Source organism: Ambystoma mexicanum, chromosome 11 (genome assembly GCF_040938575.1).
Source record: "Ambystoma mexicanum isolate Mex_15411 chromosome 11, UKY_AmexF1_1, whole genome shotgun sequence".
Classification (NCBI taxonomy): Eukaryota; Metazoa; Chordata; class Amphibia; order Caudata; family Ambystomatidae; genus Ambystoma; species Ambystoma mexicanum.
The window spans coordinates 119,595,470-119,615,108 of NC_090934.1; the positions used below are offsets into that span (position 1 = coordinate 119,595,470).

Sequence of the window (19,639 nt, forward strand, 5' to 3'; positions counted from 1 at the left end):
AGTTTAGAAAGAACCAGGGCTCTGGAGACAGTGAGCTTCTGGGGGAAAGTTAGAAAGGAAGAATACCTCTGAGGAGGTGCAGCTGGTAGTGACTGAAGACAGGAGAGGGAGGAGTCTAGGATCACCCCAAGGTTCTCCACCTCACAGGAAGGTGCAGGGAGAGGGCCCAGGGTGGGCGGCCAGAGTGAAAGAGGGAAAAAGGGAGCAGGGGTCCTTCTAAGAAGGATCTCAGTCTTACTGGCATTAAGGCAGAGATCGTTGGAGGCGCACTAATCCTGAGCGCGGATAGTCGGGTAGGAGCGAGAAAGCAGAGGCGGGCGAGGGGAGCCTGAAAGAAAGCAGAGTATCATCCACATAACACTGAAAGTTAGAACAGAAGGTAGAGTTGAGGTGGGCCAGAGGTGCCAAGTAATGGTTGAAGAGCGAGGGTGAGATGTTAGAGCCTTGGGAAACACCACAAATAGAGATAAAGGTGGTAGAGAGAAAGGACCTCAAGTTAGACCTGGGAGAGTCGAACAGAGAAAGGTGGTCAACAAGGCTGGGGCCTGACCCCCGCGATGGCCAGGTTGACCGTATCGAAAGCAGAGGATATATTAAGGAAAATGACGGAAGAAAGGTTAGCGTCGAGATTAGAAAGCAAGTCTTCACAGGTGTTTAGGAGAGCAGTTTTCGTGCTTCTGGCTGCTCTAAAGCCAGACTGGTGGTCATGGAGACAACCAACATATTCAAAATGAAGAGTAAGTTGGGAGATTACCAGCTTTTCCAGGAATTTGCCCAGGATAAGCGTGATCGAGAACGGACGGTAGTTTGCCAGAGAGGAAGCTTGGCAAAGGGCTTGAGGAGTGTGTGCACAAGGGAGCAAGTGTGTGCTCTCGGAGCTGGGTTAAGGGGGGGGAGGGGGGGATACAAGGTTCCAGTGTCAAAAGAGTTCTTGCAGAAATCGGCCAAGGCTGGAGTGAGGGTGTCTATGTGGTCATTGATGGTTCTGGAGGAGCAGGGGAGTACCTGCTTTGGCAAGACTTTCATATATCAGACTTGTCTACACAGAAGGAGGAGGAAGGAGACGGTCGGAGAGGGCCGGGGACAGGATGTCCGGAGTTTTAGTGGTGAAGTGAGAAGCCAGTGCCGTGCAAATGGCCTGGGAGGGAACAGGAGAGGCAGAGACTGCAGCAGGATTGGCAAGCTCCTTGCAGATTTTGTAAAGTTTGGCTGAGTTGTTAAAAGGCTGCAAAGGTTCAGGCTTGGATGTATGCTCTCTTCTTGGACAACAGTCTATATTATCTTTGGAGCAGGCGGTAGGCCAATTTGTGAGCTCGATAACCTCCACTTCCTCCTCTCAGCCACCCTACACTTGCGTACGGGTGGTGAGTGTTGCACTTGGATGTGGGCTGACGCATCTGCATGACAGGGACAAGGGCATCAAGAGTGTTTGAGGTTGAGAGGTGCAGGTTGGAGAGGGCTGTGTCAGGGTGAGCGAGCCTCAGGAGGAGAGAAAGTAGCGTTGAAAGCCTCCACCGACACACTTAATAGCCCGGATGACCGCGAAGGTGGGTGGCAGTGCTGGGGTCGGCTTTGCACCATTTGCAAAGGGCGTTTGAAACTTTGTTAACATTTACTTTTTTGCAGTAATTCAAATAAATGTTTTACCTTGCATGGCTAGCAGCTGTGTAACTAACATTAAGTGGGTTTGTGGTGACATTTACTATGATACACAATTTCGGCATCAGCATCATAATCATTCTTTATGAAACTATGAAGAGTGAGAAAAAAAGTTACTGTCAATTAATGATAATGTACATATTGTTTTAACACTACATCATACTTTTGTATACCATTTAGACATTTATATAGCGCACAAAACCCAAAGATATCTAGGAGATTGGTTACAGGCATCCAGCTACAAGTAGTAACATTTGAGTAGTTACAACAGAAAGTGCAATAAAGAAATTAGGTGGGCACAATGTGGAAGCCAAACCCCATGTTGCAGGGCAGCTAGGTCCCAGGGAAGGGGTCCTGGTGTACAAGATGCAATGATTAAGCGACCGAAACAAGAAGGCTGCAACCCCTCTATATTGACATATGGGAAGGCTAATGTGGATGTTAAAGTGCAAGATCTCAAGCGAGCATACTGCGTCCATGTGAGCTGTTGCGAAAAAGCGTCTAGTCACAGTAAAAATCATAAGGTAGTGGTAAGGGTGTGGGAGCGCACACGATTAATGAGTAAGAGGTTCATGGTACAGGCAAGAGAAATGGGTAGTTGCAATAAGTAAATACGGAGCATAGTATTGTGACAAATATACAAGTAAAAGTCCTCGAATGAACAGGGTTTCGCAGCTTAGAAAGCACCTTGTAGTTAATATGTGCCAGCAGTAAAGGCACTCGAGTGGGCAAATGCTGGAGGTTACACGTATATGCAGGGGGAAGGACAGTTTACAAGTGTATCGGGCAGACACATGGCGACTCATTCAGAAATAGCACAATCAAAATCTGCATTACAAGTTATTAGCAACTCGAGCGGGTTAACAGGATCTCGTAGTGCCGGATTCAGGGGAGGGCTACAGGTAGGAGAGATGTTTTAGGTACATTACAAGATGTAAGGTACACTAATGTGCACCAGGGTGGCAATATGCAAGTGTCGTGATTATCGGGGAGAGTCTGAAAGGATCTTACCTCGGTCTAGACTGGCTCCGGCATCCTGGGAAGACAGGGAAAGACAGGATGCAGGCCTTGCAATGGGGGCCGGCTTCGCCTCCCAGCTTGAAGCCAGCTCTCCATTAGATGTGTGGCTCCTCCAATCTGTGTGTAGCTTGGTGCAGGGTGTCTGAGACCAGGCAGACTAGCAGGTGATCCGGCAGCCATCTTGATGTGTCCATGCCGATGTTGGAGGCAGGAGTCGGGAGGCTTTTAGAAGGGTGCCTGGATGGTAGTGGCACAACCTCGACCGACATACTATCAGTATTTCTTGCAAAGATTTCCTCGTCTGTCCACCATTTTACAGAAAGCACATTTACCATCAGTTGCCATAGGTTGAGTGAATTTCTCTTTGTTCAAGTAGGTAAACTAAGTTACTAGACAGGTTAGCGGAATTGTAAAGAATTTGCAAGGCTTGACTCATCTCACCGATGTTTTTAGTAGTACGCAACAATTCTGCATGGTTGCTCATTTTGTGTCTTGGGTACAAATAATTTCTGGGGGCATTACAAAGATTAAATACTACATTGCAAATCAAATCAAATGGGTGTGTTTGTTAATCAAGAACTTTTATTATCAAACGCTTCTAATCATTTTTTGAAAAACAAATTTATGCCTTGCTACTCAGTTGGTCACAGGGATACCATCAGCAGTTGTCCCGAAATAAATGCCCTCAATTTATGATAAAAAATGTTCAGAGTGGAATGGGATCGCAAAGTAACTGCAGCTCAATTCCTCAGAACAAGAGTAGGATAAGGAAACAAAGTATTTAAATGGCGTTTCCCAGTTAGTCTTGGAAGTCTTAATGCATGCCCGCATGAATATGTTCGCCACATCAGAAATGGAACATTTAGGTGGGAACTAGAACAGAAAAGAACTGAACACCCATGATGAAAGAATGTCATGCCTGCTCCGTCGACAGAGCTATGTAGTTGCTTATACACAGGCAACATTTCAAGTTGCAAGGTATCAGCCAACCATAAAGAAGTCACTCACCGCCTCAATTCTATACATACACTCAGCGTCACCATTTCATACTCGCCAAGAGTCAACTATCACTATCCAAAGGCTAGCGACAAGAGCACATTTTGCACCCAATTATGGATGATGTGGTTGGATGCCGGTGCACAGCACCAATTTGCATGCACAACAGTTAAGACCAGGTTACCATCAATCAGAATGCAGTCTGCAACTTCTGATGTATGCCACATCTCAAGCATTCTGTCTCTGGTTCCAGTAAACACAGCTGAAGTGCCATAAGCTAAATTAAGAGGTCCAGCAGCTCAGGGGGATGTCTCTCAGAAGAAAAAGTGGAAGGACCTACATTCATTTTAGGAGTGCCACCGGCATCTCGTCTGTGAGCAATTCTTAGGTGACAGTTACCCTATGATTCAGTATCCAACAAGGATTCCATTCTACTGTACTAGTTTGAGAGTTTATCCTTCAGAGAGGTTTGATAGCATAGGTGATACTGGTGACAGTATCGGTGACAGACTGGCGCAGTCGTGCACAAGTAATGTGCTTCTCAGAAAAGAATTTCACACACAAGGAAAAATAAGGGCTATGTAGATTGGTATGTTCATCAAGTAAATTGTCAGGATTTCTGTGCAATAATTTGGTGATTTATACAGCTCTTCATAATGGATTCTTTCAGCTTTTAAGCACTGATTAATCCAACCTCGGGAGGATGAAGCCTTCAGTAGGTCTGACCAGGGTATTGAACCAATGTTGCATGGAATTGTCTGAAACAAGCGACATGCACTTATGCTAATGTCATGAAAAATAAAATATGCCCTCGTGGTGGTTTTGAACTGCTTGTAAATAAGGACCTTGGAAGACACTATAGCCACTTTAGACACCACACAAGCATAGGCGAGTGGCACGTAGTGGCTGATAAATACAGGAAAGTATTCCTGCCAACAGTTTGACTTGTATGCGGTTTGCAAGAGTGTTTACCTAACTGCCATGGAAAGACAGCAGGTTGAGACTGGCAAGGCATGCTTTCCCACAACCGAGAAGAGAAACCACCCCGATCAAAAGGAAGGTCCAGAACATTGGCTTCAGCATACTGGTTAACACTAGAAGACTTAACCGTCATCTACTGGCTGCAGTATCTGCCAAGTGGTAATTGCTGTAACGTAGACCAACAGCCTTTTAACCCCCACCGATTGGGTAGCATATCTTGCCCTAGCACTTTAGGGGAAGGAATAACAAACAGATCTCTCACAAACATGATCTACATGAAATAAACCATAGCAGTAGTTGCTTGGTATCACTTAAGGTTGCTGCATTGAATAGGACATTGTATGATAAAAATGATTATTAAAATTATTAAATTCGACAGGTGCACGAGGAAAGAATCTCATGGAATGTGAATTTCCAACTACGCTTTAGAGAAAGGGGGTAGGGTGCATAGAAATGTTTTCTATATGTTCAATGCTATCCTTACAACCAGCAACACATTACGGAAGAATCTTCAAGGAAGAAAATGTCTGATCTGTTCTAATAGAGGGCAGGATAAATTACCAGAAGGAATGCTAGGGGAGAATCATTGAAGTAGGTGGATGCTTTGCCACTAAATTCAAACTACAACACAATGTGGGTGGCATGTGTTGCACTGGCAAAGTCATGTCATATTGATATATGATCGTTTATTTATATAGCGTCTATACACAATGTGTTTCAAAGCGCTTCAAGGCAAGGGAGGGAACAAGGGAAAATACAACCACATTCTTACAGGCCAAGAACAGTAAGGATGTGAAATTAACTATTGTACTCGGCCTGACGACATTTCAGATAGTGCAAGAGCTAAGACAGATAAGGAAGGGAGGGGGAGAGTGGGAAGGAAATGGAAACAGACAGGCGACTACCGTACTAGGCCCGACGACATTTCTGGTAGAGCCGGAGAAAAACAAAAGGTGAGGGAGAGGGGTGCAGAAAGGGAGGGGAGGAACAAAACAAGCGACTATCGGGTATAGTAGATGCGGCCAAATTTCAGTAGTCCAGTGAAGGCAAGAGAGTACAACCCAGATAGGAAGTGTCCAGAGAAGGCAGTAGGCAGAGTCCAAATAGAGAAGATATAAACAGCAGAATAAAGTAATTTCCGGAATGCCAGCACAGGAGTTGTTCGTAAATCGAAAGAATTAGCACTGCCGAGTATCTGTAATCCCAACACGGGAAAACTATGTAATTGAAGGATTGTTCTACGCTGAAACTGCGCCTCGGATAGTATCCGCCAAGGACCCGCAATAGCGAAGGGCTGCACGTAATGCAGTAGCTCTGAACATGCAGGAGGCAATCTGGGAGGTACCCACGCGACGTACAGCAAGGCGGAAATTAGGAAACAGTGACAAGGTGAACGGCAGCAGAAAGAACGCGGACGCCTGCAGTGAAGGCAGTCTGAGGACAGAGTATAATGCACAGAGAACTAGAAGTGAAAAGGCGAGTGGGGCCAGTATACAAAGAGTAACCACAAGAATTTTATAAGAACAGTAGCTTACCCAGCAAAATAGGAAAACTAGCGTTCTGCTAAGAAAAGGATCACGTAGCAACAAGCCGGGTTTCCTACAACAGACTGCTTATAAGCTTAATGAAGCAACAGGCACAGTGCCCTCTAATGTTACAACTAGAATGTTGTCCGAGTTGATGAATTGAGGACCAAAACACAGCCATCTTGGGAAGGTCAGTAGCCCATAAACCGGTCTTCTGCGCCAGCGCTGCCAGAGAGAACACTTAGAGCTGGCATTCCTAACAGGTGAGCTCAAACACCTATACACTGTGCCCCCCCCCCCACACCTCAATCTATGCATATACTTTAAGGGGAGAACCCGAAAATGGATTATCACCGTAGACTTCAATGGATCGAGGGATCTCAAGTGGTTTACCTGAAATGACGTAAATGGGCCACTTTACTAAAACACACCCCCTCCATGCCCCTGCCACCATGGGATTAACAAAATACCATCAACTATCCCTCCATAAATACCTCCCCTCTCGAGCCCTTAGCTCCTCTACTTCCAACTTCCTGAGGGTTAGTCGTTTTGCTAACAAGCTGGGGGTAGATCTTGGTCTTCAGCTGGTGCCTCCCTTTGGAACAGCCTCCCAGCCACCATGAAAATTAAGGAAAACCATCTCCCGTTCCGGAAGCATCTCAAGACCATCCTCTTTGCCTCTGGCTTTGCCCCCCCTTACCCCAGTTGATCCGTTTTTTCTCTTGGCATCGTGCACCTGGCCACCCTCTTGTCATTCAGGCCCAGGTACCTGTTCACCCAGTCAGCCTCCTGCACTGCCTCCAGGCCACCGTCTGCACTACGGTTCTGTATCTGTACCCATACAGTTCACCCTCCCACTTTTTTCTGCACTTATCAGATAAACCCTATCTGACTAACTTGTCACTTGCTGACTGCACCACCACGGGTTATCGCCCCCATTTATTTTTTTATTTAATGTTCATTGTTTTCTCTCCTCTGCTCTGCACTCTTCCACTCCCCCTTCCGTGCACTTTCCCCCCTTTCCACGCACTTGAGATTTCTTAAATTCTTGGGTTCATTCAGTTTTACACAAAAAAGTCCCTTTTTCAGTTTTACACAAAAAAGTCCTTTTGCCTGGATGCGCTCAGAAACACTTGTATGAGCGCGACAAATAAAATATATCAAAGAAGCATAGTTTGTTTACACGACCAACAATCATTCGACTTCTCTGAACACGAAGTATTTTACTGTATGAAAACAATGTTTCACAATAGCATCAAACTCATCTAATGACAGAATAGCCCTTTGTTAACCATTCAAACAAAACATTACATCACCACCCTAGATGTCAAAAGGGTAATGCTTATAAAACACTTACCGATACTGCAAAACAGCATGCTGCTTAGAGCACGATGGATGATCGATGGGAATATCCGCAATTTTTCGGTGCCTGCCTAACAGATAAGCGCTTTGTCTGTGAATGTACATAACTGGTAACACGTCATCATTCTTGAAAGGATAGAGTCTCCACCGTTTCTTTGGAATGCGAGATTCCGGGGGCTCACTGTACTTGATCACTACACCTCGAAACATGTTTGCGTCTTCCAGTAGAGCACCAGACAGGCCGAAATTAGGTTGTTCTTTGTTCTGGCCATCTTTGTCCTTTCCTTCTTCTCCGGCCTGATCGGCTTCCTGGTGTGCATCATTGCTGACAATCTCTTTCCTGTGGCGATTCTCTCGTCTCCTCTCATTGTAGAACTCACGATCTGCACGTTGCTGACGTAAGTTCTGGCCGTCTCGGTCGTCGTCTCTATCTTCAGGCCAATGGTTGGGATTTCGATCTCTGTGGGGCTGGTCTCTATGTCGGTGGTGTCTGTGTTCTTGCTCAAAGCGGTCCCTGTGTGGTCTGTCTTCTTGAGCTCTGTGGTAATCGTTCCTCTCCTGCAAATGAAATCAATTATCATGAAGCATACCAATAACAAATCCCAAATTTCACTATGAACATGGAGAGATCTCTCGAGACAGTACAATGCTGACCCCCAGTCCCGACAAAACCATTCCAGAAAAATCATAGGATAACAAAAGATGTCAATGGGAGAAAAAAAAAAAAGAAATAAGATGCCATATGAACTTCAAATTAACTATTTGCAGCACTAAACGGACACAGACACCACGGCAGAGACAAACCTGTTGTCAAGCATAAGCGCTCCCACTGTAGCGATTTGGCACAGTAGAAAATACATGGACAGTTGTAGACAACCAAAAATAGAAACTCAAAGCAGTTGACATTACAGTGTTTTTCACAAAGGATACCAAGTACAGGCAACATACTCAACCACAGCTATTTCTTGTAAACTTTGCGTAAGGGACGCTTGCATCATGTTTGGGCACACTAAAATTCCTATTCTACATTACCAGAGCAGATCTTTAGAAGCCAGAGGTCACAAATATACTTGTGTATGTCAGAACTGATCAATACATGAGCAATTAAAAGAAAACATTCTAAGGAGACTTTAAAAAGATCGCTGTTCGACAGACATGACTAACCTGGAATTGAGGTATCCCCACTGTCTGACTATTCCACAGCATTTACTATCAGGCGTACCTTTTTGTTGGTGTGTCAGCACCGTGATACAAGTGTTTGGGCATGGTCAACAAATACAATAAATGTATATCTGGTCCACTCGTTTTGCTTTTGTGCATTACTCGCAAAGTAACGAGAAACTTACTTACATGTTATATACAGATTTTGGTAGAAGGTGTGCCCATTAGGTGTGCATGCCGATAAGATAGCTCAGCGGGTTGAGCGCTCGCTGCATTCGATCTGAGCGTGATCTGCAGGTTTGAACCACAGCAAGGCAAACTCAGCCTTTCATCGTTCCGAGGTCGATAAATGAGTACCAATTTCGGTTGGGTGATATTGTATGTAAATATGTGCTCTGTAAAGCGTTTTGGATAAAGGCGCTACATAAATAGCATCATCATTACCAGCCTTGGTAATATGAGAAAACCCCATAAGAGGAAAGTCTGGTAGCAATAAACGAAATGCACAGAAAAACTCCCGGCATCACTTTTAAGTTAAACTGGAGGGCGTACACAATTCTGCCGTCCTGTGTGGAAGATACCAAAGCAGACACGTATGCTTGCACAACTGCAGCATGGTACGCTGCGTTTTGGTGCAGCCAATTTGGCGCAGCCGTCATTCAGGAGCACCCTGTTGGTGCTGGCCAACATGGTGCAGGAGCTATCTGTGCTGGGATTGCACTGCAATAACAGTACTATCCCTGGTGCAGATCTCCGCCCCCCACCCTCTCGTACCACCCCCCCCCACCTACCCCGCCCCACCTACCCCGCCCCGGGATGTTACTGTTCGCGCAAATATCTCATCAGCCAAAGCACTAATAAATGCATTGCTTTAGGTGACAGCATATTTAAGTCAAACACCACACGTTCAGTACAACTTGTGGGATGTTTTTACCCATGCATCCGAGCCCTACCTAAAAAAACTGCAGTATTGAAAACATCATGATGGCCAGAGCTTCCCAGGAAATGCCCAGGGAAGTGCATGAAGAATAGGCTGCCACCCATTTTTGCCGATGTTATGGGCACAGAAGGGCACTGCCTAAAACCACCATTGGACTACCCGCACAGTAGTCTGAAACCATTGGGAATGGCAATGCTGATTGCCAAATGCAACCTAGAATTGTGGGGAATTCATTTCTTAAATCCCAAAAATGGGTGCAGTACCAGTACTCACCACTATCCAAAAGCCGGCGTTTTAAAACCACCAGACTTTTTTGTGTAAAACTGAATGAACCCAAAACAGGCCAAAGAAAGACTTACTGAGAGGAAGATACAATGTAAAGTGATATTCTGAAGTGACTTGGAAGGTTTATAACAAAAAGTGGCTAAGCTGTGCATGTCAGCAGCTTAAGCCTAACTGAAACTGGATTTAAAACCACCAAAATTGAAAATGTTTAAATTAACTGAGTGACCTATGTTTGAGTGTCACATAGGTTGCAATTGTTTAAATGTCATAGTTTTAAACTTAGAATCAGCATTCTAGCTGCATATGTAAAATGTTTAGTTTATTTGAATGCAGAAAATGGGGAACAGAAATGACATGTAGCTAAAAACTGGCTTAAGGAACTGAATTTTGCCTGGCAACTACCCCCATCAGGAGTGAAACTTAAGTCACAGCTGTGTTCCCAGGCCTAGCTGCCCTTTTGCTGCTCCCACCAAAAGGGATATGACACTTCCCTGATTGAATTACCTGGGCTCTGCAGGAAATTGAACAAAGCCCTGTCTTCACCCAGGCAGATGGTTTATGGCGGGCGTCGTAAATGGTCGTAAAAAGTGGCTTCCTCCTGAAGGAAAGGGGAGGGGCACTGCCTGTGAGAGCAAGCTGGCTTGGCAGAACTGGAAAAACCAGTATTTCCACCATGTGACCTGGGAAACCACACCCCTTTGGAGCCAGAACATAACTTTAAAAAGATGGATCATTCATAGAGCGGACATGTGAAAATGTTATAAATGATACCATAATTCTTGTGATTTTTCTGCCCACAATTTAAGAGGTTTTTAGAACCGGTGGTATGTTCAGGGGGGGTGTTAGCGGAAAAGTGGATATTACTCTAAATGTATGCATGTTAAAAATCTGAAACTTCATCAATTAATGTCCCTACTCCCTGCGCACATGTATGTAAAGTGGGGTCAATGTCAGAAATGGCAAAATCAGTTAAAAAGTGAAATATGTGCCATTTCTGAATGCAAGCTCCTAGAAACAGCAGATTTGGGACAGAGTATACCTCATGTGATATGTGACATGGGTATGTAATTTCAAACAACTGTGTAACTGTGAAATATGTATTTTTATCATATATAGATTTGGGTGCACAGATGACAGGGGAGTTTTTTTCAAGAGATCATAAATGGCTGACATCACTCTGACACAACTTAGCTCCCCCAATCAGGGGAGAAATGAAAGCTGGACCAATGGCAAGTGGAGAGGGGTAGGGTCTAGTGATGCTGCATACACACCCACTCTCAAAACACATAAAAGCAGACAGACAGGACAGATAGGGACCTTCATTTCCATCTGCAGCTGGAAGCTCTGCCGGAAAAATCCATACTTACCTCGATCAACCTTCAAAGAGCCAACACTTAGACTCCAAGATAAACAGAGACTTCAAATCCCTCAATCTCCAGAATCCAGAAGCAGTGCTGTACCCAGAGAGAGAGAGCAGAGCTGACCCCGATCACTGTGAAGTGCAGAGTCCAGTCCAAAACCTGACCAGATCCGTGACGAGGCCCATTTAATTCAAGAATATAGTGTGAGTACCTAGCAAAACTGTGCAGAACCAATCTCTTAGTTAAAATAATATAATTCAATCTATTTAATCTAAGTAGAACTGCCTCCTAACTGTCACCTGTCATTTGCAAAGCTGTCACCTGTCATTTCTAGTTGCAAACTGTCACTTGCCACTTTGAACTTTAAAATTTCAAATCTGAAAAACGACCTTTACTAAGTCGCTCATATCTCCGCGACCGTTTGTCTTGGAGACTTGCAGTAACTTTCCTCTGGAAGCTGAGATCCTAGGCTTTCTTAGGACCCCAATACGATAGTGATAGTCCTTGAAGTTCTTCTGTAATAACGCCCGGCGCATTCGCGAATTTTACCGCAATTTGCAAATTTCTTCACGTGTAAAAATCTGCTGCTGCTTGCCTTCCATTTGCCAGAAATTCGTTTAAACTGCTAATCATTCCTGAATCATTGCAAGAGTGAGCCTGGACTAATATTAACTAGATACCACTCACCCTGAACCGCTACAGGGAATTAAAAGCATTTTAGCATATTTTTCACTCCATTGCCAGCACATATAGAAGCATTTTGGGCTGTGTTTTAAACTTCTGTTGTCTAAGCTTGCTGGGGTGAACTGAATTACAGTTGATTGCATTTCTGAGAACTGTGTGCTTCCTTCCATTTCCTTGCATTGCATCAAGGGGGGGGAGGGGATTGCCAGAGAAAAGTGATTACATTGTTTTGTTGAAATCATATTGAGTATTTTCTGTATTGCATTTTCATTCAACATTACATCCATTTGAACTCTATAAAGCATTCTCTACCACATTATACTTCTGTACCTATTTACCAGTGTGCTACCTTATCCATTTCATGTCAACTCCTTAGTGATTATAAAGAAGTGTGCTAGTGCAGTGTGATATTCAATTATTAATTTATTATAAAGTGTGATATGGGATACATTACTCACCGTAATCGTATTTCTGATGCTTGTATCTGCTTAGATTCACATGCTGTGCATAGGCCGACATCTAGTGGAAGCTGCGGAGTATTACAGTTTGTTTTTCGAAACTCGAAAATGGGCGTCGACACAGGCGTGCCAGTAATACTATCCCTAGTGTGACGTCCACTGTACCCAAGATCCCTCACGCGTCTAGGATCCTCAGATTGTATTTTTTCTGACATGAGGAAGCAATCATGCGCCTTCTCTCGGAGGGGAGGAAGGGTGGGTCGCATGTGAATCTAAGCAGATACAAGCATCAGAAGAACAAGTTACTTTCTTACCTGATAACGTTCTTTCGATGGGATGGTCCGACGACGTATTCCATATCTATGACATGTAATCACCACAGCTGTGCTGCTTCGGAAACTTTTCCGGCGTCTGCGTCCTGCGTCGATGACGTCGATGCGCCGCCGTCGAGGACCTCCTCCGATGTCCGACGTCATCCGATGTGATAAGTAGGACGCACGACGCCCGTAGCCTCAGTTGTAGTTTTTTCCCCCAGAACGTGTGACCTAAGTCAACTGCCAGTCAGACACAAAGCCTTGCGGAACGTAAGCTGCAATCGCCAAAGAAATTCTGCAGCGGGGAAGGCAGGGTGGGAGCGATATGGAATACGTCGTCGGACCATCCCATCGAAAGAACGTTACCAGGTAAGAAAGTAACTTGTTCTTCGAGGGGATTGGGTCCTCCGACGTATTCCATATCTATGACAGACTCCCAAAGCAGTACCAAAACAAGGAGGAGGGAAAGAATTTAGAAACAAAATTTAGAATAGCCAATCAAATAGCAGAGCAAAGGACCGCCTTGCCAAATGCCAGATCCTGCCCTCGGATGGAATCGAGGGAATAATGCCGTACAAATGTGTGTACTGAAGCCCAGGTGGCTGCATCGCAGAAGTTGCGAATAGGAACACCCCTCTGCAGGGCAGTAGATGCAGCCACACCCCTGGTAGAATGGGCCCGCAAGCCAGCCGGTGGGTCCTTACCCGCCAAGCGGTAACACTCCGAGATGGCCAAAATAATCCAGCGGGACAAAGTCTGTTTCGTCACAGCTTGCCCCAAACGCTTTCCAGCGTAACCAATAAAGAGCTGATCGTCCACTCTGACCCGGGACATGCGAGAAACATAAAAGCTTAAAGCTCTCCTAGGATCAAGCCTATGGAGCCTCTCCTCTTCCTTACCAGGATGCGGAGGAGGATAGAAAGCCGGAAGAACAACCTTCTGGGCCAAATGAAATTCTGACACTACCTTCGGAAGAAAAGAAGGACGAACACGAAGGACAACCCTGTCCTTGTGAAATACAGTGAAGGGTGGCTTAACTGAAAGTGCCTGTAACTCACTCACTCTGCGAGCGGAAGTAACCGCAACTAAAAACAGTTTTCAAAGTGAACAGCCTCAAAGGGCAAGAATGTAAAGGCACAAACGGAGCACCCATAAGGAACCGAAGTACAAGGTTTAAATCCCAACCGGGCACCAGGAAAGGAGCCGGAGGGAACACATTAGTGAGCCCTTTGAGAAACTGTGAAATTAAAGGGATTCTAAAGTAAGAACATTCTTCAGATGAGCGCTTAAAGATAGACAGCGCCGCCAGGTAACCTTTAATAGTACCCACTTGCAAGCCCCTGTGGGCCAAAGAAAGCAAAAAGGACAGAACCATGGGGATGTCGCAAGCAAAAGGATCCACATTCTGAACTCTGCACCAGTCGCAGAACTTACGCCAACGGCACAGAGACTTTGTTGCCGGCCTACGGGCCGAAAGCAACACCTCCATCACGTCTTCAGGGAGGTCCCAATCCCGATACCTCAACCTTTCAGAAGCCAAGCGTGAAGGTTGAGGGACCTGACCTCTGGATGGAGAACCTGACCCCCCTCCCGTGAGAGCAGATCGTCTCGGTAGGGAAGACGACGTGGAGGGCAGATGGACAAGTCTAGAAGGTCCGGGTACCACGTCCTCCGAGCCCACGCCGGAGCAATGAGGATCATCCGGGAACCGAACTTCCGTAACCTCCGCAGCACTTGCGGGATGACGGGGACTGGAGGAAACTCGTACAGCAGCGGGAATGACCACTCCACCACGAACGCGTCTCCTAAGGCTCCTTTTGGAGGAAATTCCCGCGAGCAAAACCTTGCGCACTTCCGGTTGACACTGGAGGCGAAGAGATCCACTTGAGGGGTCCCCCAAAGGCCGAAGATCTCCAGGAGAATCTCCTGAGCCAACTCCCACTCGTGAGAGATCGCGCTCTGCCTGCTCAGAGCGTCCGCCGTCACGTTTTCCTCTCCGGCCAGATGAACTGCCGAGATCGAAACTTCCTGCTGGATGGCCCAGAACTCGAGCCACCGTGTTGTCCGTCAGGATCAGGACATTCTTTCCTCGCACAGTCGGCAGAAAAGCCTTCAGGGCTAGCCTGACGGCCCTCAGCTCCAACAGATTGATATGGAGTCTGGACTCCGACGGAGACCAACGACCGCTGACTGTCAGCCCGTTGGCATGAGCTCCCCATCCCGTGAGGGATGCATCCGTCACGATCGTCACCTCCGGCCAGGGTAGCCAAAATGGAGCCCCCCTCATCAAGTTGCCGTCGACGGCCCACCACAGAAGGTCCCGGGCGACCGAGGGCGGCACCTGAATCGGGTCCGACATCCTGCCGGAGGACTGCGACCATTGCGTCTTGAGTGCCCACTGCAAAGATCTCATCCGCAGGCGAGCCTCTGGCACCAGAAGAATGCAGGATGCCATGAGGCCGAGCAACCTCAAGAACTCGAACGCTGGGAGCGTCTGGGCATGCTGAAACTTGTGCACCATCTGCTGAATGTGAAGAGCCCTCACCTGGGGAGGAAAACACTGCCCCAGGGAAGTGTCGAGCACTGCTCCGATGTACTGGAGCCGCTGTGTTGGCGTCAAATGGGACTTCTTTAAATTGAGGGAGAAGCCCAGCCTGTGAAGGGAGTGGCAGGTGACGGATAGATGATCCAGGACCTGCTCGGGAGAGCTCCCCCTGATCAACCAATCGTCCAGGTAGGGGTAGACGTGAATCCCCCCTTGCCTGAGATGCGCTGCCACCACCACCATGAGCTTGGTGAAAACCCTCGGGGCGGAGGTCAATCCGAACGGCAGGACCCGAAACTGAAAGTGCGAGTCGCCAACCGCGAACCTCAGGTACTTCTTGTGCTTGGGATGGATCGGCACATGGAAGTAAGCATCCTTGAGGTCGAGTGACACCAACCAGTCCTGAAGCTGAAGGGCCTGGAGGACTTGAGAGAGAGTGACCATCTTGAACTTGTCCTTCCTGAGGAGTTTGTTCAAACCGCGCAAGTCCATGATGGGTCTCAATCCTCCGTCTTTCTTGGAAATCAAAAAATAAGGGGAGTACCATCCCTTGTTCCTCTCCGCTACAGGCACCAGTTCTATGGCGCCTTTCTCCAGCAGGGCTTGAATTTCCTGCGCAAGGAGCGGATCCGGACTCTGTAAAGAGAGGTTCCCCGGTGGATTGTCGCGAGGCCTGTGCCGGAAAGGAAGACAGTAGCCGTGGGTTATGATCTCCAGAACCCACACATCTGAAGTAATGGCATGCCACTCTACAAGATGCTGCGCCAGCCTTCCCCCAACCGGCGAACCATGGGACATGGCCTCATGACTGAGCAGGAGCGGCTGCGGCGTTACCTGAGGGCAAAGAGGCAACTGCCCGAGCGGCCTTGGCACCACGGGTACCCTGTCGTCCACCTCTGGTACCCCTGCGTTGGCCTCTTTGACTGCCAGCTCCTCTCGCTCTACTGAAGGATGAGTAATAGCGAAAGGAACCACCCCTCCACTGCTGTCCCCTAGGACGAAAAGGCGGAGGTTGGCGAACTGCAGCGCCCAACGACTTCGCTGCAGCTTTGGAGGTCTGCAACCTCTCAAGGCTCTCGTCAGCCTTGCTGCCAAAAAAGGTGCTCACCATCAAAGGGCATGTTGAGGAGCCGGGACTGCACATCAGGAGCAAACCCCGACTTCCGCAACCACGCAAACCTGCGTATCACGGTGCTCGCCGCCATGGACCTACTGACGCATTCAGCTAAGTCCAAACCCGACTGAACGGACTCACATGGCATCCTTACCATCCTGGACCATAGCAAGGAAACCATCCCGTTCGTCCCCTTCGGGAATACGGACAGCCGCTAACGCAACACAGTTCCACAGAGTGTGCGTGAAACGTGACAATGCACAAATGGAGTTGGCCGCCTGAAGCGCCATACCACCAGAAGAAAACACTTTCTTCGCCCAGCCATCAAAACGTTTGTCGTCCCTATCAGGAGGGATGGTAGGGTACGACGCCTGCTTTGCCGTGGCCGCCTGCACCACCAAACTCTCCGGAGTGGGGTGCCTGGTCAAGTAGCAGGGGTCGCTACTGGCTGGACGGTATTTTCGCGACATGGATCTGCCCACTGCCGGGAGACTCTCCGGAGCAGTCCAAGCCGCCGCCACCCTTCTCTGTAAAGCCATATGGAACGGCAGTACCGGGTCAGTTGGGGAACCAACATCAAGGATGTCCGTCAGATCATCCTGCACAAACTCCCCTGGGGGAGCAGACCATCCCAGATACTCAGAAACCCTAGCCATAAGGCGCCGGTAGGAGGAATCGGCATGGGAACCAGGCTCAGGTCGACAAAATTCCACCTCCGGAGAGGTGTCCAGTCCACTGGCATCATGCAGTGACTGCCTCAAATCGGCAAACTGACTGTGGCCCGAGACAAGATCATCCGGCACCTGACTAGGCACCAGGCCATCAGAATCTTCATCCGCCTCTGAAATATAATCCAGTTGGCGAAAAGAAGGCACCCGAGAGTGCTTGCTCTTAACCAGAGCCTTCCTAGGGGGTTCACCCGTGACACGGGGCACCTCCGACACGAAAGGCGTCGATGGCGTCGAGCGAATCGGCGCCGACGTCGAGAAAACCGGCAACGGCGCCGAGAGGATCGGCGTTGACGTCGAGGAAACCGGCGTCGACGTCGAGGAAATCGGCGTCGACGAAATCGGCGTCGACGTCAGATGCAGCGCCTCCAGTATCGGCGGCGTCGACACAGCCCTCGAAGCCGGAGCCCCGAGCGTGTCCCTCGACGACCGGATCGTCGACGGCGTCGTCGACGACGACGACTTCCTCGAAGCCGAAGCCTCGAGAAAGCCTGTCGACGCCCTCGACGTCGATGTCTTCCTCGAAGACTTCACAGGTACACACGGTCTCGAGCGCGTCGAGGACCGGGACCTGGAACGGGTACGTCGAGAACGAGCCTCCTTGTCCGAACGGGACCTCTCCCGTGACTCGTGCCGACCACTCTTGCGAGCGGTGACTCTCGACCTCTCACGGCCGACCCCACGCGGGTGCGCGGACGGCTGAGTACCCTGCGACTCAAGAATCGCCAACATTTTCTTCCCGAAGGAAGCCCATTCCTCCGGCGTCGCACGGCTGGTGGGATAACCGACGTGCCGGGCAGAGTCCTCGGAAGAGGACCTGGAAGGCGACCGGTGTCGGCGCTTCCGAGAATGCCTCGAAGAGGCCGAGGAGTGGCCGAGGAGTGGCGAGACCGACTCCTAGAAGACCGACGAGACTTCCGACGATGACGCGGAGAGTCACCCCAAGCCCCGCCGACTTCGACTTCCGGGGCTTGGACACCCGACCTACCGACAATTTCTTCTTACGTTCGCGTAAGGCCTTGGACGTAAGCGACTGGCAGTCGATACAGTCATCCGTGTCGTGGGCCTCCCCGAGGCACCAGAGGCAGGCGTCGTGCGAGTCAGTCACCGACATCTTGGACCCACACTCCCCGCACTTCTTGAAGCCCGGACGCGGGGTTGCAGACGAAGTGGAAGACATCGTCGAAGGATAACAAACGAACAGGTTCGAAGAACCAGAAAGAACAGAACTCCAAAGAGTCGAGGCTAGAACCGAGAAACACGAAGCAACACGTTCGCGGAAAAAACGGAACTGAGGCTACGGGCGTCGTGCGTCCTACTTATCACATCGGATGACGTTGGAGGAGGTCCTCGACGGCGGCGCATCGACGTCATCGACGCAGGACGCAGACGCCGGAAAAGTTTCCGAAGCAGCACAGCTGTGGTGATTACATGTCATAGATATGGAATACGTCGGAGGACCCAATCCCCTCGAAATACGATTACGGTGAGTAATGTATCCCTTCTGAGGCTTGTGGAATCTGCTTAGATCACATGCTGTGCATAGATTAGCGAGCAGTACCAGAAGAAGGAGGTGGGATGTGAGAAGGGTCATGAGCAAACAGGTGTCTTAGAACCGCTTGTCCCACTTGTGTATCTGTCTTGGAATGAGTGTCAATGCAGTAATGCTGAGTAAAAGTGTGAATAGAGCTCCAAGTAGCTGCTTTGCAAATGGTGTCGAGGGGAACATTTGCAATGAAAGCCAGAGTGGCACCAATGCCTCTAGTAGAGTGGGCCCTTGGCGTAAAAGGCAGAGTCTTTTCAGAAAGAGAGTAACACAGCTGTATACAGTTGATAATCCACTTCGAGATAGCGCCCTTAGAGACGCGATCCCCCTCTCTGCCTGTAGCTACGGAGACAAACAGTTGATCTGTTTTCCTTAGCGGTCTGGTTTTATTTACATAGTATAGGACCGCCCTACGCACATCTAGGGTGTGTAGTTTCACCTCAGCCGAGCTTTGCGGGTTTTGGAAGAAAGCCGGAAGCTCGATGGACTGGTTTACATGGAACTTGGAAATGAATTTAGGTGAGAACCTAGGGTGTGTGCGTAAAACCAGTTTGTCCTTGTGGATAGTAAAGAAAGGATCCTGCACTGACGGAGCCTGAATTTCACTGACCCTTCTTATGGAGGTAATGGCTACTAAGAAGGCCGTTTTATAAGTCAGGTGTTTGAGACTACTTTTATGCATGGGTTCGAAGGGGGGGTCCCATGAGCTTAGCTAGCACCACGTTGAGGTCCCATCCTGGCGGTGGGTTCGAAATAGGAGGGTGAAGTCTCTTTACTCCTTCCATGAAGGCTTTAACCACTGGTACTTTCCACCACGAGACCTTGTTATGGGATGTGGTGTAAGCCGAGAGGGCTGCCAGGTGTACTTTCAGAGATTTAAAAACCAACCCTGCATCCAGCAGGTGGAGCATGTATGTTACAACGTTGGAAGGAGTGCAATCAACCGGGTTGATTTGTTT

At 48.3% G+C, this 19,639-nt stretch overlaps 1 protein-coding gene across 1 annotated transcript in view; it reads right to left on the reverse strand.

Moving 5' to 3' along the window:
* Positions 1-19,639, reverse strand: part of SNIP1 (Smad nuclear interacting protein 1) — a 106,999-nt gene that overhangs the window by 19,631 nt on the left and 67,729 nt on the right. Inside the window, exon 3 of the mRNA XM_069622648.1 lies at positions 7,540-8,102. Within this exon, the coding sequence (XP_069478749.1) occupies positions 7,540-8,102 (563 nt within the window). The remainder of the gene's footprint in view (positions 1-7,539; positions 8,103-19,639) is intronic.